Below are 24463 nucleotides of genomic sequence, written 5' to 3'. Positions count from 1 at the left end.
GCCTGAGCAGGAGGAATTTCACAACCACTCAGCCCCTGGTTTTCTGTCCTGCCAGCAGAGCATTGCAACAGCATGAAATCACGATATTGCTGCTAATAATTATAAGGCGTTGTGGTCGACAGTATCTTATCAGTTGGCAGCTAGCAGAACAAGAAATAACAATAATCAAACAACATTTATCATTATACTTCCATGACAATCTCTATCATTATACATTTTCTAGTTTAGTAGTTATAATTTTAAACGTGCTTTCTGATTTCTGCACAGTTGAGTTGCCTGCTAGTCTTCACTTCACTGAGAATTTCTCAATTGGACTCTTAATAGGACATTCACTATACTGCAACACATTTTTGCCAGTTAATGAATCTTTGATCTCAGAAATGTATTTCACCTGCATTAAATAATTCTACGGTGAAAAAGAGTGGAAAATCACTATGATTTCTTCATTTTCCTGAGAATTTTAAATTCTACATACATTTTTTCTACTCTGAATTTACTCAGCTATATCAAAAACTTTATATTCCTAGTAAAAGACCTTATGGATTTGCACCTATGCTGCCCTTTAGTTGTGAAGTTGCAAAGATCCCAGAAAAAAAATGAAACCTGGGTTTTATACTTTACTGTTTGGTCACTGATTTGAATCTTCATATTTTGGAAGACATCAGTAGGTTTCCTGATATCCTCAGGCACTTGCAAACCAGTGGAAGAAGTTAGGAAAAAAGCATGAATTTTATTATAATTACATTTGAAGAAATGTGCTCATTTTTGTAATTGATCTATTTATATATATATATATATATATATACAAACTCTGCTTATGAAAAAATAAATATATTTATTTTCAAAGGTTCTCTGGAAGCAAGTTAAAGAATGAGGTAAGTGCTGTAGTCTATTTACTTTCACTTCTGTTATAATCCAAATATTAGGTGACCTGTGGTTTTCTTCACATTCATTTCTTTGAAAATTACAACAATATATTCCATTAAAGTTTAGGCTGCATAACACTTTTTAATGAAGCTGAGTATTTGCTCCTCTAAGTATTTGAAGACAGGTAAGATTGGAAGAGACTTTCTGGGGTTCCTGTTCCAATCCGGTATCCCATAACCAAAGGTTCATAATAGACCCTCTTAAACAAAGGATCAAGATCTAGCTTAATTTTTTGCATCCATTAGTTTTGCAGGAGGGCTTTTTCAGAATCTCGTTTGTCTGATTGGAAGCCAAAATATGGTTTTTTTATAAATTTATTTTTATACCTCCTGGTCAGGATTGTCTTCCTCTGGTTTTGATCTTTGCGATGTTTTCCTGTGATATGTCTTTTTGCTGCTTTTGCTTGCTAGATGAAGCTTTTATTCCATTCTGATCAGCCTCACAGCCTTTCACTGTACTTGTTCTGATTTGAATATCTTTATAGAAAAAAACCAATAGTCTTGTAAATGGCACATCATTGATTTCTATTGGAAATATCACTTTGGATGAACCTTAGAACTGTGTTTGGTTTTTTGTTTTGGTTTTTTTTTGTTTGTTTTTTCCACAAGTAGCCTACATTTTCACAAACATATACTATGGTATAGTCACTGTCATTCTGGTCATATTTATACTAGTGAATTATGGATTATTGTTCATTAAGGGTTAAGGACTGCTCCCAGGATTGTTCTTTGACACTGAGTTCAACTGGCATGGAATAACCTGCATCCATATTATTAAACTCCTGAACATACAAAACAGCATAGGCACATCTCAGCCACATTGCCACGGAGAGAAGTCCCTAGCATGCAGTAACTGTTGAAGCATGACTAGGAATTGTTTGGGAGACTGCTGACTGGCATGGATGGGCCAAAAGAATGTCAGGGGCCATTCTGAGTAATACTGTTCCAGTATTGCCTGGGAATGTTTCCTGACACCATTTAATTTACTAGACTAAATATACCCTCTGTGATCAACTGATACATAGCAAGTCTTTCTCCTTTTTCATTTCCAGATAAGCAACTCCTAGCTGATAGCAGAAATTCTTACTGGTCCCTGAGAGTGAGGTGTTGCTCTATTGATTTTCATCCCCTTTATTGCCATTATCTCAAAGCCATCCAGATCTTTCTACATGACCTCTTGGTCTTCCTCGTTATTGATGATTTCATTAGCTCATGTCAGCCAGTTTAATCTATGAAATGTTCAATGAGAGCAGTCCCAAGTCGTTGAGAATCTTCACTTCAGTCCCTTTTCAACCCAGTAGTTTCCCTGTCAATGCAACTTGTTAGCATTTCAGCTGGATTCAGTTTCTTAAACATTTTACATTCTTGTACTAATCCCCATTCTCTCCAGCATAAGTAGTCACTTCCCGTGGTGACACCACATCAAGTATTTTAATGAGGTTCATATAGATTATATGTGCTGTATTTTCCCTGTTCAGATAATCAGCTATCTTATTAAAAAAAAAAAAAAAAGATAGTGTTATGCCATGGGATATCTTCAACATATTCAAGGATTCATGAGCACTACTACAGCATTCATTCTTTCAGTTTTGAGTGTCTGGTTCCCTTGGCAGAAATGAATGCACATTTACTTCCATCTCTGATGGCATTCCCAGTCTGTTTGAGAACTGACAGCCTCATAAACCTGTCTTGTTTCTGCCTCAGAGTTCAAGACCTTCATCCTCCAAGAAAAAGAGTCACAAAGAAGTCGGTGGAAATAAACAAGAAAGGGCACACAGTATGAGTTTTTGATTGTCTAGCTCTGTGCTGTCTGAAATTAGGCAGGCAGGTCTTAAAAGAAAAAAAAAAACATCTTTCATGGTCAAAATTGAATTTTAACAGTCTTCACATACTGAAAATTTGGCATCATACTTTCCATTAAAGTGAACAGGGGATATATGCTTATTCATTTGCTTGAAAGTATATGCAATTAGGTATTCCAGAAAGATTTACAATGATTGCATAAGGTGTAATTCTCAGTAGGAACATAAAGACATTGAAAAGATGTTAAAGCACTGATTGTCTAAATATACTGAGTAAATGGCATTTGAATGAACACTTATTGAGTGCCAGGGACACTGTTTACTTCTGGTATGTTTTATCACATTTTCTAGTATTCTCTCTGTAGGGGGAGATATCAGCAAATTCTTTTATCTAAACCAGTTAGTGCACCATTAGAGTCTGCATGGTTAATTAGGCAGGTAATATTACTGTCATTATCTTAATGTTAAATGGCCATTAGAAACAGATGGCATTAAATTGAAAGGGCAAGTGGCAGTGGGTTAAAATATTAAGCCTAGAACTGAGACACAGTCATATAAGTCCATTAGCAAGGTAAAAAATTGCAGATTATCTTCTCTTAAACCTCCCACCACCATCACTGCCTTCTTTTAAATGAACTAATTCCTTTTAATCAGAGCTTTTAATACATTTCATGGGTAATTGCATAATAAAATCATTAAGATTACTGCTGTTATTAAAAAAAACAAACCTCTTGCTACTGATAGGCAATTATAACACAATAGTATTGACATGAAGAAATTTTAATGTTTCTAAATTTCTACAATTTCTTTGACTTAAAGCTTTATATGTATTTGAATAGTAGATAGCACAAGCAAAGTGTGTTTACATAATGTATGCTTTCGTCCCTTGCTGTCTGTTTTGGCAGACATATAACCCTATAAAAATAGGGACATATATCTGTATATATAGTGAATAAGTCAGTTACAGGTATAGTTTTCTGAATTCAGTATTTGAGAGAATTTCACTTGAAACTGGCATCTAATTCATGAGTCAACATCTATAGGAAAATACTCTCCTTTGCACACTTTTACATTATATGTTACACTATATTCCTACTATTCCCACTTCAGTGAAATCTGACTGTGCAGAGGGGTAGGAAAAGGCTGCTTCAAGTACCATTCAAATGTCTCATGCATGGTCATAAATTCCATCCAATAGTATAAATGGAATCTGCACAGAAATATTGGATTTACTGCAGAAGTCTGCAGAAGGCCTGCTCAAGGCTCTGTACACTGACTTGACATAAGGCCTGTGGGGAACAAAAGGTTTCAGCAAAATAGTCTTCTCAATGTTTGAATGCAATCCTATAAGAATAAGTACAATTCAGTCAGTAAGGACAGAATCATAGTACAGATTTTATTGCTTCTTTTGAGGATGAGGGTTTCATCTTAATGATACCATTTGAGAGCTTAATAAGCATAATGTGGTGTGCTTTATAAATATGAGCATTGCAACACTGTATTGCTACAGAATGTTACTGCTCAGCTTTACCGAGTAGACCGAATCAGATTTGGTGAGAGTTCTAGGTTAGGAGTCTAAACAAGTGTTGATTTACCATATATCGCTTCACGGTCAGTATCCACACATACAAGGCTGCTTGTTGTTTCATCCTTCAATTCCATCTCTCCAAAAACTAGCATCAAATAATTATTCAAGATCTTTTCTTAGTCTGTAACTAGTACAAAATGTGTCTACAATATTTCAGATGTCACGAGCTAAAGAGGCTTAGGAAGTGAACTCTAAGAACTGAAAGAAACTCTCAGATCAGCGGAATTTAGCATAATTCAGGAGGAATTTATTTTGCCTCCAGATCAGTATTGACTGTATCTCAACAAAGTAACTGGAGAACACTAAGTAGCTGGGAATATCTTTCCTATTGATACATCTGAAACTGGGGCTTCATGTCAAGTCTTCCACAATCTAAGAGGTATATAATAAATACTTAGTTCCGAAGTGTTTGTAGATCCTATATACCGTCACATTGATAACACCATAATATATGATCAAACTTTATGATAAACTAAAATAATGGTTACCATAGTAAAACAGCAGAAATCACTATTGCCATGCTATTAGAGCAGGAGGAGACCAAGGAAGAACAATAATATCTCCACTGCCCTAGACCCTTGCACTGGAAAGATACATATTAAATAGAACTTAAGGTCTCCCTGAGGGCATCACAATCCATACTGTAGAGGAGAGTAGTATTCTACTTTAGTTTTTAAACATGGATTAAATTCAAAGTTTGTAGAATTCCATGAAGTAATGTGGCTCAAAGGCTGCATCACTCTGAAAACTGTATTTGGTGGAGTTTAGATCTAGGGACATACTTAATTACCTCTCTGAGCTGGAATCCGGATGTGGATAAGCATCAATATTTTGGAAGGTTTATCTGAATGTAAATATTCTGGAACACTGAGAGACTTGTGAGGTAATATACAAGTTTAGCATGAATCTGTATGAGCTATGTCAATGTTTCTGGTTTTTGCCTTCCATTTCAGGGTGGCTTCACTCGTAAATACTCTCTGAGTTCCAAAACTGGAACTCTCCTCCCAGAGTTTCCAAGTGCTCAACACCTTTTGCTTCAAGGATGTATTTCTGAAGACAAGGTAAAATGTGAGCTACTTCTCTTCTGACTTACAGATCAAAAATTACCACAGAATGTTTCTTCGTATCTTAGCCTTTGAGGTATTGACATGAAAGAGCCAGAAATGTCCATAATCAAACAGAGGTGATTGATTTATAGAGGGGGCAAACCTTTACTAACACCGATTAACTGGCTTTCCACTGGAAAGGTGGTTGAATTATTTACCTATTAACTGACCTAGTATTTTACAAACTGATGGTATGTAAGACGGGGAGAGCAAAACAAACAAACAACTGAGAGTTGTATTCATTCCAAATGCCTTTGGATTTAAGGTAAATTTTTCTCTGATTAGATCAGAACAAATAATTCACAACAAATAATTAGTTAAATTTTACTTGCTTTCATTAATTGTTTGAAAAGAGACACTGAAAATCTGAGCATATATGTATTTTTTTTTTTAATTAGTAAAATCATATTCCTCAAATCGGTGTTCAGTATTGCTCATCCTAAGGGTAACTGTTCAGTATAGAAGTATAGCTGGCATATGTTTTATGTCTTTGGCTCCTAGCCTGTGTGTTATATCTATGTTGTTTCTGGTCACATTACAGGCTACAATGTCCCTGAACTGTGCTAGAAACCTTTTGATACACATTATGGATTCTCCAGTTTAGCCTCCAGTACAGGTCATGATGCTGGCTGTCTTAACATAGGTTGCTTTAAAGCTTTTTGTTTTATAAGCCCTTCCTCTTAAGTTTGTTCTGTGAAAGTAGTGAAGTCTAGGATTCCTGTTATGAGAGGCTAACAAAAGGAGCTGTCTGTAGTTCAGAGATCCTCACCGGAAATCTTACAGTTCCTAAAGAAGGCCCAAGAACTGATGTACTCAGCAGTGTGCATCACCTGATGCTGTAGTGAATTGGCATCTCCCATATATACAGCATTCTCATAACATTTAAATCTGAAGAGCATTTCAGGTTCCTTGCAGACCTGACACAGCCATGTAAACAAACCTCAATTTTACCACTTCAACAGTGAAGTCAGCAAGGTCTGTTTTCAAAGAAATCTTTATGCTAAACATACTGAAATAATGTGGTACTAGGTTAATTCAAAATCTGATACTGGTTTGCCAGAGAAGTTCACAAGCTGTGACAAACTTTCTGTAATTCTGGACTGTACGAATGATTTTGCTAGCATTTTTCTTTCCTTAAAATACTTTCTTGTTCTATAATTTGCTACAAATTTAAAATTTTATTACCATTTTTTACAAAGTCTTGTAATACTTCTGCACTGTTACTAAAATAATGGAACACTCAGAAAAATAAGTCTGATGACATGAAAGGGAGTTCTGCCTTTTAAAGTTCAGTTCATGTAAGGCAGTGATTAAACTTTGACCAAATGACTGGCAGCTATTTTCTCATTTGTCCAACTAGATGATGTTTCAGAACACTCATAGACGCCTATAGTAGCGTAATGATTAACTTGCACTACTCTTTGGGATTAATCTCAACTTCAGAAATGTGAATTTACCATCGCTGGCTGATCTAGCTATTGCCTTACTTTGACATCCACATTTTCACAGTGTATACAGATTCAGATGGTACATTTTTGACAACAGCATTGAGATTTAAAGATGTAGGTAAAAACTAGAGAGGAGTGACCTCCTCATCACTTCTGGATATACAGACAGCCCATTTGTAAATATGCATTGTAACACAGTTTATATTCTATATTTAAATACTAGCTACAGAAAGCAGAAACTTAGATCACTATAGCAGTAAAGAAGAAAACTAAGAAACTCTGTTTAATCTTTCTTTCTTCCAAAACAGGTAGATACTCTTATCATGATGTATAAAACACACTGTCAGTGTGTCCTTGACAATGCAATTAATGGGAACTTTGAAGAGGTAAGGTTGTTTAAACACACATTCTTGGTATATATGCACAGGGAGCCAAGAAAGCATTATTTATTTTCATGAATCTGGTTCCTACTCCTTTAGATTCAGCATTTCTTATTACATTTTTGGCAAGGAATGCCTGACCATCTTCTTCCCTTGCTTGAAAATCCCATCATTGTTGACATCTTCTGTGTTTGTGACTCGATACTGTATAAGGTAAGCATTTAGCTACATATATAGTCTTAATCACGTTACAGCTTTTGCTTGTGTAAAAATAGTGTTGACATTAGAATAACAGGATGCCATGACTGCTTTCTGCCTCTTACGTATGTAAATCAGCAAGGATTCCATTAAAATCAAGAGCATAATACTGGCACATGTAAAAGCTGAACTCCAGTCTCAGCTCTGCTGCACACTTGATGTGTGACCACAGGCAGCACACTAATGGTGAAATCCTGACCTACTTGTTTGAGTGTAGCTAAAGGAAATGCTTTGCTGACAAGGCTGAGTAAGTTAAGCCTGGATGAAACTGAAACCTTGTTTTTACTTAAAAGGTTATTGCAATTTCTGCCAGCAAAGAGTGTCTGTGGCAGATGAGTGAGGTGATTCCACATGGGAATCTGCTACTTACAGGTTATGTCAGGCCATGGTTTCATGTTACAAAACTCGAACAATACTGGGTTAAGGTGTTCCTGCCTCTCCTGCCTGCTACACTTCATTTCTGTTCTTTTGCTGCTCGAGGTATCAGAAAACTGCTGCACTCTGAACTGGTTTGGGTTTAAAAAAAAATCTATGGAACATTTGCAGTTCTTGTGACATACGAGTTCTTTGATTTAGTTCATAGCATGATCACACAAATAGTTGAAACAAGTGAAAACAAAGAGTATTGCAAGGTCAGGATTAAGCATAGAGTGCTGGGTAAAAAATAAAGTAATGCCACCAAAGTTTCCTGAGTTTTAATTTGGAAAATCCAATCGGATCATGAATTAATAGCTGCAAATACTTTAAGTTCCTCTGATAGAACATGGTATGTAAACAGAAAAGGATTGTCATCCTCTCTCTTAACACATTACACAACCAGGTATCGATGGGAGGAAATAACTATTGGGATAACAGTAAACACCAAGCAGTCAAAGTAGACACTTGGAGCTGTTTCAGCATGAGTGCCATATTGTCATCTATTCATCATTCTTTACTGTACAAAAACATGGGGGGAAAAATCCAGAAAAGACAAAACTACGTATTTCTTAGAAGTATATCAAGCTATAAAGTAAGAAAGACAGACGCGAAGGTGATTAGCATCAAAGATCATAATTACCACCCTGGAGATGAGCTATTAAGCTTCATTTACCTGTAAAGGTTATATTATACCTTGAGTTTATGAGGCTTTTCCTGCTTTAAACATGCTGTCTCAACAGATCCAATATTAACTTTGTTTGTAATAAATATTTAATGTGACAGAAGAGGAAATACTGCAGGAGCACTAAATTATAAATTGAATAAGAGGATTTCTCAAAATTTCATAAATTCACTGTTGTTCCTTTTCTTTGTTTCTCACTTTTTGTTGCTTATAATCATGTTAGGTACTCTTGACAGCACAGCTGGCAGAAGGGAGGAGGTATTTTGTTGTGTTATCAAACCATTTACCTTAGTAGTGGAAACAGATTTTTGGGATGTAGGCTAACAACTTTGCCCTCTGCCATAATGTTTCCCAGAAGCCTTGCCAGATGGCACATTTTTTTTGCCAAAACAGTTTCACACCATGCTTAGCTATAGGGGATTTGTCCTAAATTCTGAACACCTTCAGTGCCACATCCGGTATGGCAAAAAGAAGAGTAAACTGGCTAATAGCACCCGAGGACTTAGGAGATACTTCAGTATCTGCTTTACTGAAACTCACAGTGATGATAAAAAAGACAGAGTGTTTATGCATCTCTCTGATTTCCTTTCTGTAAGACATGAGTGATAGCACTGTCTTATTTTACTGACATGTGGGCATACATTAAGAATGGGAGCTATCTAGTGATATAAATATCTCATAAGTTCCTATCTAATAGTGATGGGAGAAATCTAGGTGTATAAATATCCAGACAATAGGTTGAATGGCTTTATTCTGTATAGATTTCCTGCCCTTATCACTTTGCAATCTAAGCAGACAAGATGAACATGAATGAATAAATGGCCAGTGGAAGCTTGATATCGTTTTCTGTTACCTTTTTGAAGGTCCTTACAGATGTACTTATCCCTGCAACAATGCAAGAAATGCCAGAAAGGTAGGTATTTAATAATAATAATGCTAATTCTGATTGTTAGGCATATTTCAGGTAAACAGCATAAATTCTATATCCTAAAGGATTTTTTTCACAATGTTTATGTTCATTTTTAGAACAGTAGAGTATATATGGGAAAACACTGTCAGCTCTGAGGACAGCTATATAATAGCCTTAAAATACTACACAGTATTTCAATGGCCCATTTTACTGGCTTGTTGGATATTTTGAAATAGATTTCTTCTACACTAAAGCCCTAGAAGAGAAAAAAAGAAACAAATGTATTTGTGTTGTTTAAGGAAAAATAGTTGGTTTTCAGAATACTTTTCGGTTTTGTATCCTAGACATCACCATAATATCTAATCATTTTCTCAACAAGACATTAATAAGAGAATTATTACAAATTACCTCTGAATCCTCTCATCTTTCCTTTCCATTGAAGTGCATCTTGTTTGGGATTTTATGTCTGACTAAGGCCTTTAGCTTCAGGTATCTAACAGTTCTTGTGTTTCTTATGCTTTATTCTGAAAGCCACTGTTTTTCAATTTATTTCAATTTGCAGATGGCTTACAGTTTTTCTCAGAGGAGGTACAGATCAATATATAGACCATTTTAGCCTTTTGCTGACTGGTCATTTCCTGTTTCCTTTTGATGACACCTGAGGAATAATTCACAGATATGTCCAGGAGTGTGTTAGCTATAGATTGAAATGCAGTTATTTGAACTAATGCAAAATAATTTTTATTGATGTTTCTCTAAAACCCATTTTTTCCTATAGTTTACTGGCAGATATAAGAAATTTTGCAAAAAACTGGGAACAGTGGGTTATTTCCTCTTTGGAAAATCTGCCAGAAAACCTAACAGATAAGAAACTGCCTATTGCACGAAGATTTGTTTCCTCCCTGAAACGACAGACATCATTCCTACACCTAGCACAGGTAAACAGAATAAGACGATACATCAAAAAATTGTCAGTTATGTTCAGTGCACCTTGTTGGCTCTGAGATATAATGCATTATTTTTTCAAGGTTCAACATCAGCCACGGAAGACTTACAACTTGTAGTTTTAACTATGTTAAAGCAGCCATAAATAGATGTGACCAAAACTTCAAACTTTTGTAGGAGAAAAGAGAGAAAAGACCATGGTTGTAATAAACTACTATCATGGGAACTTTTGGCAATCCAATGATGAAGTGAAATATATCAGTATTTGTTTTAGTTCCAAATGGGAAAATATCAGATGATCCTTCATGCCTAGCAAAGTTTCTCAGTCTTGTCCATGATGTTCTTTGGAGAGCTTATTTCTTTTTGGGTTTTGACTGAAAGGGGAACATGTGAGTGACAGGTACCTGAGGGCTCCAAGGCTGTGTTGACAGGATACAGGTATCTGCAATTAGGAGGCACTTCCGTGTCATGGTTTGGTAGATTATACAAAAGGATAAAATGCCTTCTGGGGAATTTAAGTGATAACAGCTTGTGTTTTGAGATGGTAGTCCTCGTGAGTAACTGTAGATGCACCATATATTCATAATCATTTAGTTTTCTCTTTCATAAATATTAAGACAGGAGTAGCATGTGGGTGAAATCATGAAGATGATCTGATAGGAAGGCACATTAGAAAAGCAGTAGAAGTCTAATGAGTGGGAAACATTATCTCATCTGATCTATGAAAAGCCCAGCCATGATAAGAAAATTAAACAGAATGTGATTCTTCTGTGAGTTATTCAGGTGATCTTCAGGTGTAGGTCTGTGCTGGTTTTGGCTTGGGTGGGGTTAATTTTCTTCACAGTAGCTAGTATGAGGCTATGCTTTTGGATTTGTGCTGGAAACTGTTGATAATTCAGGGATGTTTTCATTATTGCTGAGCAGTGTTTACACAGTCAAGGCCTTTTCTGCTTCTCATACCACCCTGCCAGCGAGTAGGTTGGAGGTGCACAAGAAGCTGGCAGGGGAAATAGCTGGGACAGCTGACCCCAACTGACCAAAGGCATATTCCGTACCATATGACATCATGTCCAGCAATAAAACTAGTGAGGAGGTTGGTGGGGAGGCTGTTTCTTGGGTACTGGCTGCGCGTCGGTTTGTTGGTGGTGAGCAATTGGTTTTGTTTGTATCACGTGTCTGTCCTGGGTTGTATCTTTCCCTTCATTATTTTTTCCCCTTTCCCTTACTACTACTACTACTGCTACCACTTCTTAAAAAAAAATTGTTAAACTACTTTTATCTCAACCCACGAGTTTTCTTGCTTTTCCAGTTCTCTCCCCCATCTCATGGCAGGGTGGGGAGCGAGTGAGCAGCTGTGTGGTGCTTAGTTACCAGCTGTGGTTAAAACACATTCAGTATTTTACCTTGCCTTCTCTCACAGATTGCTCGGCCAGCCCTTTTTGATCAGCACGTGGTGAATTCCATGGTGTCGGATATTGAAAAAGTTGATTTGAATAGTATTGGCTCTCAGGCACTCCTTGCAGTCTCAGGGAGCACAGACTCTGATGGGGAGGTCTACAGTGAATGTAAGTCCATGGTGATATATTTGTAACATTAAAAGTAACTCACTCTTTCGTGCCATGCCGCACCAGTCGACTTGGAGATAGACTGAGAAAAGGCACACATAGACACTGCATTCTCTAATCAGTCTCAGTGTTAACTTCCGTAGTTTAAGAAAACCAACTGGTTTCCCTAGCATGTCCTCCTACAAGAACAGAAGCTTGTGCTGGGAAGTCATCCCAGCTAAATGACTTTAAATGGTCGCTGAAAAAATCATTTACATGTCAGTTGCTAGGTGTAATAAAATCTCTTCTGAAGTTTTGTCCTAATCATATGGGAATATTGGCACCAATCAATTCTTGAAAGATGTCTCAAAAATTCTGTATCAACATGGCTTAATTTAATGGATATTTGAGCTAGTTTACTTTGCTTTTGGTATGAATATTTTTTCCCCCTGAAAGTTATCTTTAAAAAAATTCATATCTATAAAGCATAACAACTATTTTCATACACAGAATACAGTGAAATAAAGTACAGATTTTGAGGGTGTTCATTTACATATACATACCTGTTGCTGAAAAAAGAATTAGCCATTTTCTCTATTAAAAATATAATTTCTGTTATAGGAACCATTTGATCAGAGTTTGGAGAGCTGAAAGAAATAACAGTGTGTTGTCCTCTAAATATTACTACTTTTATCATGAACATTTATTCTCTGTAATGGTTCACAATCCCATTCACATTTTCATTTGAGTTGCCCATTTCCTACTCCTTGTGTAATTGTTTTTTATTTGTTCTTTGTCTTCTCTCACACTAGTTAAAAAAAGAAAATTAGAAGAGAAATAACCTGTCATTCAGGCCTTTTTTTAAAATTAGGAATTGAGGAAGTTAGCTTTACATTATATTTTGAGAAATTTGTAAAGTATAAGGGAAACCTAAGATGTTTACAAATCTGCCACATTACAGATAAAGCTTTACTACTAAACTTAGTAACAGCAAGGTTTTCAAGACTGAATCTTAAAAGGAACAGAAAATATCAGAATTGTTTTTTGCTTTTAGTTTCTTGCAAATTTTCATTGATTTACAACCTGAATCATTGTAATGATTAAGTAATTAAAACATGTATATGTGATGGATGTGTGTCTGCTTGCTCTGCTGGGGAAATGCTTTATTTCTTCACTGCTCTAATTCTTTGCTTTTCCTTTCCATGCTACAATATTGTCATATGGCTGGTGAGTGGCTTTTTCTCACATTCAGAATAGTGTGCAATGATATGTTCTCCTTTTTATATGGTAGATGACTCTATTACAGTGTTCCAAGAACTGAAGGACCTTCTAAAGAAGAATGCCACTGTGGAATCATTTATTGAATGGTTGGATACTGTGGTTGAGCAAAGGGTTATCAAGGTACCTTTCAAATGTTCTGCCTGACTCAAGATTAAATCCTACTCCCCTTACTCCTTACACAGTCCCTTACTTATGCCATCCCATTGGTTTCCCCCATGGGATTATCATCTCTGCTCCCATCTTATTGTAACAGGGGAGTTCTTAATTTGGTGTGAAAGGTTCCAGTGCCATTAGTTCTAGTTAATCATGTGGAGTGCTGTTGAGCCATCTTTTAAGTGTGACAAACTAATAAGTATCTTGATTAAAAACATTACAGTCAGTGCTGTCATAAACTGTACGTGAAAGAAACCCATCCATCTTATCTGTCTGTGTGTGCAGAATCACGGGGGTATTGTTCAGTGAGTAAGGTGAGCAAAAGTTGTTCCTTAAAGAAGCAATTCTTTCTTTCCTGCTATTTGGACGGTACTGTATGTGGTGTAAGTTAGTGTAGCGGATGGATTCAGAAGTAGCTAACCTGTAGAAGGATTTCTACAGAACAGGATGGAAGATACAGTTTTGTAGCTTTATAAGGTTCTTAATGGAGTAATTGATGGTTTTGATGGGATACACACACACATATCACCCCACACACACCCCCGATTTACAAGATGCTCTATGATCACAAGTATTTTATATGCATGTAATTATACAGGAATGATTACACTATAGCGCAGAACAAAATAATTGAGTTCTGAGTTATAGCTCACGAGATCTTTACCCAGTTTGTGACTGTAATGAATGTAAACTAGCAGAATAAAATGTTACACATTGCTTGCTAGTAGCTGAACACTGGTCTTCTCATCCGGTCTTGTTCTATCTGGAAATGCAGTATCTTAACCGTAATTTTAGGGAGCATCTCAATATATATGGATGCAAGAGAAGGAGACAGTGCAGTTAGTTTTGACTGGCTTGCAGAAGAGTGACTCTGCCACTTACAGAATAACCATGGGCATGTCATTTTACCTTTCTTCACCTGTTTTCCCAAATATCAATGAAGATAGTGATGATTTCTTTCTTTTTAAAGCACTCAGAGTTTCCTAACATTTTCTGTCATATGTGAGCAGCACAGTGAGGAGCTTTGGATGATTCAGGGCAGCAGAACCAAACCAAGTCCTCATACACACCTAGACACAAAAGTCCCACTGAAGCTGAGAAATCACAACTTATTTTAAAGCAGAATGGTTATGGTCTGAAATCGATTCCACAGTTTCAGAAGACAATTCCTGATAAACAAGCGAGGCAGAAAAGGTGAAGCACTCCCCCATTCAGCATCTTCTATGTGATACTGTATTATTAAAGTTAACAGGTACGATTCCTAGCGTTGTTGTCCTGTAGTTAAGGGTGAGAAATACCAACAGGTCCTAATATGAGGCTAGGTCAACTAAGCTGAAGCTAATAATTTACAGAACATGTAATCCTTCTGTTGCTCTCTGCCTTCTGTTCTTGCTAAATTGTGGTTACTGTCAAACTCACACAACAGATTCTTTCTGCTTGCTGTTTGAGAAAGCAACAGGGCATACCTTACCACGCAAACAAATCACTGCCAGAGCAAAGCAGTGGTATGAAATGAGCAGCATTGAAAGCCTCAATCTTATGACAGGAAATAAACCATTTTGTAAGAGGAAGTCTGGCCAGTATTGCACAGATTACATTAAAGTACAAAGACTAATATCTTTTCCCTGTTTATGTGGAATAACAGTGCCAGAGGGTGGGTGTTTTTTTTTTCTTTCTTTCTGCTCTGTACACCTGTATATTTACAGAACAATTTGGTACCTTTAATATTAGAATATGAGGTAAATGATATCTCTTCAGGCCACAGCACAGCTGTAGCAGTAAGCAGTTTGCTTCATCTAACATGGTCAGAGCTCTACTCTGGTTGCACTGAAAAGGGTGAATGCTGCTTTTCTTCATCACTTTAGGACACACATTATGATGACAGTTTGAATCAGGCAGCACCCTGCCTGAGTCAAGGACTCCTTGAACTCTCAAGCATATTCATATCTCCTTTCTTCTCTTCTGTGTGCAGAAAGCAAGTTAACATACTTATTAAGTATTTTACTATTCTCTTTCAGGCAAGCAAGCAAAATGGGAGGTCATTAAAGAAAAGAGCTCAAGACTTCCTGCTCAAATGGAGTTTTTTTGGTGCTCGAGTGATGCATAACCTAACTCTAAACAACGCATCAAGTTTTGGTACCTGGGCTTTCTTAACACACTCATATTTTGTACATCTGTGCTAGCACTTACCAGCTTTCCACCATTTCCTGAGCAGAGGAACCTGTCCTATTTTAAAGATTCTTTGATCAAAGCCACAAATGCTGTGTAACGTGTTTCTCAAATTAACATTCACAGTAAATGCTAGCAACATTTTGTTGGTGACCTGTATCCCAATGTTCATTTTTTGAAGGTATTTTACTTTTTAATTTCTGTTTGACGTTGCTTTGCCATTTAAGAGCTAGAAGGTCTGTTTGGTTTGATATGACAATGGAATTGTAACTGCATATCTCATTATAGGAGAGAGAAGATTTAAATGATTAGTTTTACATGTGTATCAGTTTGGTAAAAAATTACTGTTGTATGGAAGTTCTTATGCATGGTATGTTTTCATAAAATAAAAGGAATTTAGGAGGTCACCATTAATTTAATTCTGGGATCAGCAGACAGTCAGTTCAAGTGTGTTTATGGCTTTTAAAAATTAAGGTTCATATGTCCATCTTCAGAATGTTTACATTCTCAGGAAGAACCTTTTATAAAATAGAAGCTGGTACACAAAGTGAAACTCACTTTAAATCTAGTGTATAATTTCCTAAGTTTAGTCATAGGTACATTGTTACTTAAAAATCAGAGGGTATTTGAAACGGCTGTAAGGAGACACATGTGTTTAATGTGATATATCCTTGAAATAAGGTCAAAGACTTCACCAGTTATTGTCTGGTTATTTAGCACAAGGCAAACAGAAGTAGAGCAGAGGCATTCTGGCAGACTTCGGCCTTATCTAGCTCCACTATGTGCCCTCTTCAAGTATAAAGCATGTCTCACTTTCATCAGTATTTTTCTTTGATGTAATTAGTGGTCAAATAGCCTACAGGACAGTAAACAATTGAGCTAGGTGGGCCAGTGCAAAGAGAGATTAGAGCTAGAAGTCAGGCACTATTCCATGTTGGTCTTGCCAGGTCATTTAAAGTCCACAATTATTTGTTTGTTTCACTGCTTCTTGTAGAGTGGTGAGAGATGGTCACAAAGATAACTCAGCTACTCTCTCTCTCCTCCGAAAGGTTCTTTTCATTTGATCCGCATGCTACTAGATGAGTACATCCTGCTCGCCATGGAGACACAGTTCAACAATGACAAAGAACAAGAACTCCAGAATCTACTGGACAAATACATGAAGAATTTAGGTAACTAGAGCTTGGTTGTTTTGAATGTGCTCATGTGTTTTTAGAAATTGACATACTGGTTTAACTTTAAACAGAAGCAGGTTTACTGTCTTCTCTTGAAAATGTAGTTATATGCAACATTGTCAAACTCATCTGCAAAGCTTGTGACCATTCACTCAGCAATTCATTCCCACCTTCCTGCCATAGTTCACTTAATAATATTTTGTGGGAATGTGAACACTGAAATGATCTTGGATGCAACAGACACTTGTAGGTACATCAGAAGGGCCACAAGCTGAAGTATGAAAAGAGGTATAGGTAGCAGAAAGGGCAGGAATTCCTAGTCCAGTTTTTCTGCCAAAGAATAGATAAGTAATTACACCTTTCTTTCTTTTTAAAGCACCCTGAGTTTCCTAACATTCATAACTAGGAATGCATTAAATGTTTCCAAAATGCAAATATCCCTGCAAGGTTGGAACACAAGTTTGGAGCCCTGTTTAGCATCTGGCTGAAGTATTACTATGTGGAAGAGAAACAAAATGAATTTAAAACAGTATCCTTAACATTTTCCATCTACTAGGCTTCTTCAAGGTTAGACAGTTTGAAGTTATATGCTGCAGGTCCTTTGCTATAAAATGAATGAAGATTGATTTGGATCAAATTCTGGTCCAAATTAATCCCTAAAAATCCTGTGAAACTTGACTGGGTGCTGCTGAATTATTTTTTATTAATACTAGCACCAGCAGTCAATCCGGAACTTTTGGTTGTTGTTACTTTAAGTCTACAGTTTGCTGCAAGAAACTTCCATAGAATTTGTCTGACAGTAGATGCTGCCCTTTCTAATTCAGCCTTCAGGAAAAAAACTTGTCCTATGTAGCAGTTGCCTTATCCTTGGATACTTAGGTGAAGTCGTGGTTTCTGCTGAAGAATAGCAAAACTTCCACTGACTTTATGAATAGTCTGCAGAAAACTGAAGAACTACTGAGAATAACAAATGTTTTTCTCTAGATATCAGTATGAAAACAGAATTCAAACTTTCTAAAATTCCCGTTGTTAATTCTTCTTTGCTGACATCTACTTCAAGGGAATAAATCTGGTTCATACCTTCACCACGGTGGCTTTAGTAAGGAGCCGGTACTCTGTGATGTAGATCTGTGGTCAGAGAATGTGATACAAACAGTTCCACCGGGAAGATCAAGACTAAAGCAGTATTTGTATTCATTTGCTACATGCAAAATATGGAGGCTTCCCTGGGTTTTAAAATAAGCAACCAAAGAGACAAACAAATTGGGCAGCTCATATGCTGTCTGTATGCTAGTGGTGGATTTCTGTGCAATCAGCATACATAACAGCCACCAAGAGTTTTCACTTACTCTTCCAGATGCAAGCAAAGCCACCTTTACTGCATCACCAAGCTCTTGCTTCCTAGCAAATCGTAACAAAGCTGCTCCTCTGCCCAGTGACACTTCAGTCAAAAATGAGTGTCTAGCAGAGCAAACCTATGTGTCTGTGTCAGCTAGCCAGTCCAGCGGCGTGCCTTCTGGTCTGAACCCCTTCACCACAGAAGACAATGAGAATATGCAGCTGACAGGTATGTATCAGTTCTAGTTTCTCCTTCTCCGATTTGCTTGTTAGTCTTTCAGTCCACAGTAACACGTTGCTGTAGGAGAAATGACCATATGCATTTATAAAAACCTCTAGTAAATAAGGTTTCTCGAGCTCACCCTCTGTGCTGATTTACAGAAGGCAGCAATTGTAGAGCCCTGTCAGTAGTAGGTTCTATTGGAACAACGGTAAAACTATCCTGTACCTTTTGGCTTGGTGGCGATCTTGTAAGGTGAGAATGATCAGTAACAACTGGAGCACACCCGGCTGGTAACTGCTGGAATTTCCCAGTGAATGAGGCAGCCTTCAAGCTAGAAAATAGAAGTGGGAAGCTTCATAGCCTGAAGCCATGCATTAAAGAACATGTGTTGTATAGGTGGGAGCCCTCCTTTGTAAAGGTTTGAAATGGTAATGCACACTTCACTAAAGGGTTAGTGTCTTAACAGATCTGCTATATTCAGCAGTACTGCAGTATGAACAGTAATCACGGCTAATGCTTATTTATTCCAGGTCAGATGGAGCTGTCTCAAAGCACTGGTCACCTGATGACTCCACCCATTTCACCAGCCATGGTCAGCCGGGGAAGTGTTATCAACCAGGGGCCAATGGCTGTAAGACCTCCAAGTGTAGGTCCAGTGTTATCGACACATTCACAGTGCTCTTCCTACTCAGAACCTCTTTATCAGACTTTGTCACAAACTAATCAGAATTACTATGGAAACAATTCCAATTACCAGGCTATGTTCAGAACTCAGGCTCATTCCACTTCAGGTGTTTACCACCACAGAGCAGAGCACAGTCGATTCAATGCTTTGAGTGAACAGCAATTCTCCAGAGACTACTTCAGCAACAGTTGTGCTGTGTCTCCGTACAATGCAAGATCCCCTTCCAGTTATGGTCCCTCACCCATGTCTCAGGACGCACACAATATGCAGTTTTTGAATACTGGGAGTTTCAATTTCTTGAGCAACTCGGTGTCTGCGTGCCCAGGAGCAGCATATCCCACTAATGCTTCCAACGGTATTAATATATATGTTCTTTCCCCCTTCTATTTCTCTTTCCTTGCTGGAGTAAAACACTTTTTCTTTGAATTTTTTTTTTTTCTATGGAAGATATTTTTCAGCTCTTATTTATACCTTCCTGTTTTCCACTTCTCTGATGACATACAGAGATTGTAAAGCAGCTTAACAAGCTACTTAAGGATTTATTTTCCTCTGGTGAATCCTCAGTTGACCTCAAAAGCATCTGCTGCACCTATGCTAATCTTCCTTTGGCACCGTCATCATGTCTTGCACAAAGGAAGCAGAACCAGGATGATCCTGTGATTTAGCAATCTCTTGAAAAGCCCCCAAAATATCTACTATTAAACAGAGCAGGCATAATGTAGCTTACCTCTAGGATCAGCATAATGGACCATTCTAGTCACAGGATCAGGATGGTGAAATGAAGTATAAAACTGTGTATTAGCATTAGTTTGAGACTTTGGCCCTGCTATTTCTTATACTTCAAGCATAAAGTTATTGCCACAATCTGCTTCAGAGATACGGTCAGCAAAAAACACCTCCTTCTTCTGGAGGAAAGAAATTGTAGAAATGTTGCTTTTATATGGATTTGTATGTGCGGTAAGTATGTATTACCATGCAGATTTGCTTTCCATGTATACTTTCCCTGATTGTGAATTTCAGAAGGGAGAACTGAACTGTGGCCAAGAGTCCCCACGGTATCTTTTATGGCCTCGGATTGCAGACTGCTGTTTGATTCTGAACTTAGAATGGAAGGGCAGTTCTGTACTGAAGGCACGACTGAACTCTTAGGATCTTTATACTGCCTTGTTACTGCCCCTCTTTTGGGTCAGTCACTGCATTACTACTAATGTTACTAGGCTGTACGTGTACATAAATAACCTTAGTCTCAAGGGACTCAGCCAGTAACAATTATCTTTTGTCTCAGGTTGTCCCAGGCTCCTACCTTACTCTTTCTCTTCAACAGCAATTTCACTCTGCTTTTTTCCAATCTTCCGTCAATAGGATATTATGGAAACAATATAAGTTATCCAGAATCTCACAGACTTGGAACAATGGTGGATCAACATGTTTCTGTAATCAGCAGCGTAAGCAGCATTCGGTCATTGCCATCATACAATGATATACATGATCCACTGAACATCCTGGATGACAGCGGAAGAAAACAAACAGGCTCATACTACACAGACTCCTCACCTTCAATTGTCTGTCGGACTCCTATGCGTAAGTATAGCCAACGACTGAGGAAGAGCTGTAAACTTTTTAGTATTCTAACAAGTGCTGAGTACTAAACTGTAGTTCACATATATAGTGTATGAGATGCAATATAGAGATAAAATAGCTTGGTACCTAGGATGTATCATAAGATGTGTTTTCCTTAACATTGCAGGACAGTGGGTTTAATAACTCTTTGCTCCCGTAAGGAGGACTATGGTCCATTGTCCATGAGGAGTGGACTGGCCTGAATTGCAGAAAAATCTTGTGTTAGGAAACACTTTCTAACTATTAAGTGAGCTAATAATAGACTGGGCTCTTCTAAGGGCTCTTAAGGATCCTCGCTGTCAAACAGATCGAATGAACCCTGGGTCAGGGATGTCCAGATGTATACTTCTTGTGATATAGTCCCTTCCTGTCCTATGCTTCAACAACTGTGTGTATTAGGCAGAGCTCCCACTGACAGTGAATTTTAGGTGAAGTTACCTAACCCCAAAGGATCTGTTTTGGTATATGCATTAAACAAATGGTAGCTGAGTTTGATCTCACATTCCAAAAAGGGTTGCATGGAATATATAAACTAGGGCACCATTTATCTCTCCAAAAGATCACCTCTTCCTACTACCTACCTGTTAACCTTGCACAGAAGATCAGACATTACTTGCCTCATTAAGGCTCTGCAAGAATTCAGTGCTCAGTCCTTTAAAAGATGCTAAAGAGGGGGAGGAAAATCCAGCACCACCACTCAGACTGTGCCCATCAGGTATCTTCTGTATTCTGTGTTGATGTGTGCCAGGTGGTGGCAGTGGTACCACCAGTGAATATGGACCTGAATGGTGCAAGACGTGGAAAGATGAGCATAGCACACAAATAGCTTTGCACAATTTTCGTAGATGTATCATATGCAAGCTGTAAACTTCAGGCTTATAGCTGGATTTTTAGCAGAGTTCACTTATACGTGGGTAGACCTATTCTCTGATGGCATGAGGAGCCACTGATGAAAAGTTACAGAAGTATGGGTAAATTGAGTGAAGTATGGAAGCGCTGACATTCCTGTCCTTTGGATGGTGTGCCTGGCACATAAGGGTTTCCATCAGATGAAATTGGATTGGTTTTTTTGTTAAATTTGATTGAAAACTTGGAATGATGGTAACCTTTTTCTTCCACAGCTTCAAACATACAAACCACATCATCTCAGTGTATGTATGGAACATCTGGTCAGTTCCCTTCTCAGGAAAACTTGGAGTCCCATGGCCCACCAAGCAGAGATATGGTGTCATCTTTACCACCAATCAACACTGTCTTCATGGGAGCCGCTGCTGGAGGAACCTAACTGGGAGAGAGTTAAACTTAAGTCAAAGTCTTAAGTTTACTTTCCAAATCCAGACATTAAGGCTATGATGACAATCCCCTTCAAGTTGGTGGAACAGAAAAGTATTACATACAGCCATTTTAGAGATATTAGCAGCTCTCCACACAAAAAATTAGCTATATTTGCATTGGGTCCTGCTTGTGAATTACTCAGGATTGTTCTGACCATGACAACTTTTCAGTCAGTAAATCAGGGTAACCAGAAAGAGCCAGTGACTCTTGCAAGCAAGACTGAAGTTGTAAAGAAATTATTACATCTATTTCTAATTTATTAAAAATCCTATTTTAATCTTTCACTTACATCTTTTTTGTATAAAAGTGTTTATTTAATGCCTGTGTTGCTCATTATTTATTAGGACCACAAAGTAACTGTTTACTTTCTTTGATTTGACGTATTGTCAAATGTATGGATCCTACCTCCTATGGAAATGTTTACAAGGTCAGTTTTTACTGTTTTAAATGAAACTAAGCCAAATTCTCAAGTTTTTTACTCTTGTGCTCTGGAAACTCAATTTCTAATGTTTAGTGCCTACTTGTGTAAGTGAAAGTCCTCAGGAAATAAATGAAACATATTGTGGGGATTTTTTTTTTCTTTTAACATAAACCACTTTCTCTTAAAACCAACAAAACATGCAAATACCGTAAGCTGTCTAATTGCAGTAGCCTGCTTCTGTAGCTGGACAGCTGAAACAAATGAAAGTATGCCACAAAATGTCATAGGATTTCAAAATTACTTGTGGTATGAGCCCAAAATTTCTACTGGTCGAAATCCACAAAAAGGTGTCCATCAACATTCATGGATTTAGAGCAACTGTGTATTGTGAGACCAAAAGTAGTAAAGGTGATTAAAAAATATTGCAACCCTTCAGATCAGCTATTTACTGAAAAAGTATTTTAAAAGTGCCATGAGAGGTTGTGGAGTCTCCTTCTCTGGAGACATTCAAAACCCACCTGGATGTGATTCTGTGCAGCCTGCTTTTGGTGAATCTGCTTTAGCAGGGGGGGTTGGATGAGATGATCTCCAGAGGTCCCTTCCAACCCTGACCACTCTCTGATTCTGTGAGCCTGATTTTCTGCATAGAAAAATAAATGTTTCTGGAAAAGCCAGGTGGAGAATACTCACTAATGGTATTAAAGAGGACAGAGCAGAGAACACGCTTACAAAACAAGATTCTTGCTACACATTCATGAAATAACAGGTGTTATTTTATAATTGGATTGTCCCATTGTCAGATTTGGATTTGGATTTGGATTTGAATCCAGTCTTCTGAAGTTATGTGATGTCCATATTCTCATTCAGTCCATTCCATATATGCTGGATATGGTGGAATTAGGTAATAGGGTACTTTGGTGGAAGAAAATGGATGATACCTTGATGAAGTTTTTATTTCTAAACCTGTTGTAACTACACTTTAGTGTTTTCTATCATGAGAGGCGTGACTGCAGCAGAACAGTAATAAGGAGCATTGAGTAGGATAACTCATGAAAAATTCCCAATATGAAATACTTAATGCAGAAATGAGACACCATAGTTCAGTATTGAGATGTAGAAGACTTCAGCTCAATAGCTTCCTAGTTCAGGGTGAAGTTTTATACTGTGATCAAAAATGCCATAATGATGAAACTAAGTTTTGGTTTCAATAAAAATTCCCAATGACTTGTAGTAGTAATACAGCTGTTCAAACAAATATTTATTGAGCAAGGCAAGTGAAATAAGCAAAAGAGTTCTTCCTTCATGATTGTTCTGAAAAGGATGTATTTTCTTCTAAAATTAGTCCTGTAAAAGTCAGGTTCCCTATCTAAGCAGGTCACCTGTATAGCCAGTAAAGGAAGATACCTCCCATTCCAAGTGGGGTAAGACTGGGAGGGAGAGTATAAAGGTAAGGAATATGTCACTATCCTGAAATGCTGGAGTCCCTCTACTGACAAATGGCACAACATAAACAATTACTTTAAGCTAGAAACTTCCAGATTGTTGGACCTATGCGAGACCAACATACAGAATTTAGAGGAAGTAGGCAGCCACTAGCAGACAGAGTCTTAATCACAGAATGGTCAGGGTTGGAGGTGACCTCTGGAGATCATCTAGTCCAACCCCCTGCTAAAGCAGGTTCTCCTAGAGCAGGTTGCACAGAGTTATGTCCAGGTGGGTTTTGAATGTCTCCAGAGGAAACTCCACAGCCTCTCTGGCCAGCCTGTTCCAAGGCTCTGTCACCCTTGAAGTAAAGAATTTTTTCCTCATATTCAGATGGAACTTCCTGTGTTACATTTGTGCGCGTTGCCCCTTGCCCTGTCACTGGGCACCACTGAAAAGAGCCTGGCCCCGTCCTCTTGGCAGTTGCCCTTAAGGTGTTTATAGACATTGATAAGATCCCCTCCCCCTCTCCTCAAGGCTAAACAGCCCCAGCTCTCTCAGCCTTTCCTCATGAGGAAGATGCTCCAGTCCCCTCATCATCTTCATAGCCCTTCGCTGGACCCTCTCTAGCAGTT

The 24463-nt window shown here is 37.8% G+C and overlaps 1 protein-coding gene across 1 annotated transcript in view; it reads left to right on the top strand.

The window, feature by feature from the left end:
* The window catches only part of RFX6 (regulatory factor X6), a 36197-nt gene extending 13894 nt beyond the window's left edge, over positions 1 to 22303 (top strand). The window contains exons 6-19 of the mRNA XM_056343933.1: positions 848 to 875; positions 5270 to 5377; positions 7179 to 7256; positions 7350 to 7463; positions 9471 to 9520; positions 10296 to 10455; positions 11883 to 12027; positions 13298 to 13407; positions 15459 to 15576; positions 16659 to 16781; positions 18142 to 18351; positions 18876 to 19385; positions 20393 to 20611; positions 21772 to 22303. Of these exons, the coding sequence (XP_056199908.1) occupies positions 848 to 875; positions 5270 to 5377; positions 7179 to 7256; positions 7350 to 7463; positions 9471 to 9520; positions 10296 to 10455; positions 11883 to 12027; positions 13298 to 13407; positions 15459 to 15576; positions 16659 to 16781; positions 18142 to 18351; positions 18876 to 19385; positions 20393 to 20611; positions 21772 to 21935 (2137 nt within the window). The 3' untranslated portion in view covers positions 21936 to 22303. The remainder of the gene's footprint in view (positions 1 to 847; positions 876 to 5269; positions 5378 to 7178; positions 7257 to 7349; positions 7464 to 9470; positions 9521 to 10295; positions 10456 to 11882; positions 12028 to 13297; positions 13408 to 15458; positions 15577 to 16658; positions 16782 to 18141; positions 18352 to 18875; positions 19386 to 20392; positions 20612 to 21771) is intronic.
* Positions 22304 to 24463: the final 2160 nt, after the last annotated feature.

Source organism: Falco biarmicus, chromosome 6 (assembly GCF_023638135.1).
Source record: "Falco biarmicus isolate bFalBia1 chromosome 6, bFalBia1.pri, whole genome shotgun sequence".
Classification (NCBI taxonomy): Eukaryota; Metazoa; Chordata; class Aves; order Falconiformes; family Falconidae; genus Falco; species Falco biarmicus.
Note: the sequence above shows the minus strand (reverse complement) of the source record. Positions and strands in the feature narration are given on the sequence as shown.